Here is a 2,210-nt window from a genome sequence, read left to right on the forward strand (position 1 = left end):
ATCACGTGACTCAGTGAACCTCCTCCTCCGTTGAGCACACGCCGCATGTATCAACTCCGCAACCAGCCGAGTACTGACATCTCGGAGGGCCACCTCCTCCGCAACTCTACTCATCATGTTTGGGAGTACTCTCGTTTCAACGTCGATCTGAAACACTCCCAATAACGGGAAAATTGCAAAAATTACCCTACTAGTTGAGGAGCATCGAACTTGCCCAGCTCCTGGAGTTTTCTAAACACATCAGCTTCCACTCCTGCGACAACATGCTTCGACAGTTGCCTCGAAAGGACTTTCAGGCGAAGGACCTGATGACCAACCACACTAGAGCGTTCTAACTTCCAGTGTTGAAATATGTATTGGGTTTCCTCCTCAGCTGAGCTCAGCAATTTATACACATCTAGTGTGAAAATATACAAAGAAAACAACAAGAATTTCCCAAAATTTTCATATTGTCACCGACACACGTAGTTGCCCATGTGCATATAATTCCATACTGCCTACCCCTTCCTTAGTGACCCTCATTTTCTCCTGTGTTTTCCTCCGCTCCTTCTCATCAGATCGCCGCTTTTCCACGCCCTCCATACGCTGAGCCTCCAAGAGCTCTGCGTGACGTAGGGCTGCAAACCTAAAGCATCACATTCCTCACAGTGGCTGTACTGCAGCCCTACTCAGCCTGTCGCTTTTCTATCGCCTTCAGCTCCTCTTCCTCCAACACTTCCATCAGAGCTTTCTCGATGGTCCTTCCCAGGATGACCTCCAACACAGGTATAACCTGACAGCAACGCTGCCGCTTTACGTGAAGTGGCGTAATACTCCATGAAAAATCCGATATTCGCGGTGATATGCAGGGTGGTGAAACTCTACTACTATCCCTAATTATCATTACTTCCTTGTCAAAATCGAAGAGCTCTCCCTCAAGGATTTGCGTACCGGCATCATTACCGCTCGAGACTGGCATGAACAAAGGGCTCGGAGGACGCTCGTATGCGAATGGAGTTTGCGTCTCAGCATCATATCTAATGCAGAAAAAAATACCGCAATAACACCCCAACCCAGTAGTACTCTCTGACTATGGTCGTCAACTTCTCATAGTATTCCTCCGTTTGAACATTCCTTTCCTGACGGTTCCGTGTAGCCTCAGTAGAAGGCCCCTAACATTGCATCGTAATCGTGAATCGCACAGAAATTCTCACCCTCCTAGACACCTCTTGCACTACGTTAGCGCGTTGTACCTTTTTCTTCTGTATTTCCCGCTCTAAATCCATTCGAGCTGATAATACAACCATTACTCCTCAACTTCATACCACTCCTCACCCGAATCGTGTCTGTTCTGTGCCGGCACCCTTGCATACGTGCTCCCTCTGCATATTCGTCTGTCGTTCATAAGGCTCATCATAGGCTGCTTCGTGCTGTTCTCATTTCCCAACCTAAACAGCTTCGTCCCAGCGACATGAAAACAAGGCAAACCCTCGCACTTGCGTTTGATACGCTCCACCTTCCCTTCTGGCTTAGTGATGGTGGCCATATGAAAACACTAAGCTGGTGAAAATATACACTTATAGTGACAGCACAACTACATCGTATAAGAGAAACACAGAACCATGCACGATAAATGCAATTTAGTTCACTATTCTCGATCCAAGACTTTGTATAGATTCCATGCTGGCCATATAATCAGAATGCTAGCTCTATAACCAGGATTCGCGATCCTAGTTCTATTTCGAGTTCTATACTATAGACAATAACGACATCATTGGGTTGGGGAAATCGGACCAGGTTGGAGATTTCCACGAGTCTCCGAGAGGTTCTCGAAGGGCGGTCGCGACCTTCTCGAAGATCTTCTCGGCGTCTACTGGGACGAAAGGAGCCCAAAAAATGGGCCAAAACATATACAGACTCCATCAGCAAACGGATGATAGCCCACAGTTTAGATCATGCAGGTTCGATCCTCGGTAACCGCACTTATATCACCATTTTTTCTCCTCATTCTTGCCCAGCTCGAGTGAACCTCTCAATAGCAACACCAGGGACTTGTCGTATGATAGCACATCCCCAATAATTTCCATTTGATCAACTCCAATACTAGTCGTGATTTAATACTCGACCTGTGTGAGGGAGTGAACCCAGACGCATGAAGGCATCGAGGTGCTGCAGGGTTCTAGAAGACAGTGTTGGCATCAGAGCAGAGGATAGTAGTCGAGGAAAGGCAC

At 47.2% G+C, this 2,210-nt stretch overlaps 1 protein-coding gene across 1 annotated transcript; it reads right to left on the bottom strand.

Moving 5' to 3' along the window:
- Positions 1–113: 113 nt before the first annotated feature.
- Pmar_PMAR020969 (Flagellar radial spoke protein, putative) lies at positions 114–1,525 on the bottom strand (the record flags this gene model as incomplete). The annotated part of the gene is made up of 9 exons (XM_002788776.1): positions 114–147; positions 187–305; positions 502–625; positions 669–772; positions 887–1,016; positions 1,063–1,151; positions 1,194–1,270; positions 1,315–1,427; positions 1,476–1,525. 9 exons carry the CDS (start codon positions 1,523–1,525, stop codon positions 114–116), a joined length of 840 nt encoding a protein of 279 aa, XP_002788822.1.
- Positions 1,526–2,210: the final 685 nt, after the last annotated feature.

Source organism: Perkinsus marinus, assembly GCF_000006405.1.
Source record: "Perkinsus marinus ATCC 50983 genomic scaffold scf_1104296927644, whole genome shotgun sequence".
NCBI lineage: Eukaryota > Perkinsozoa > Perkinsida > Perkinsidae > Perkinsus > Perkinsus marinus.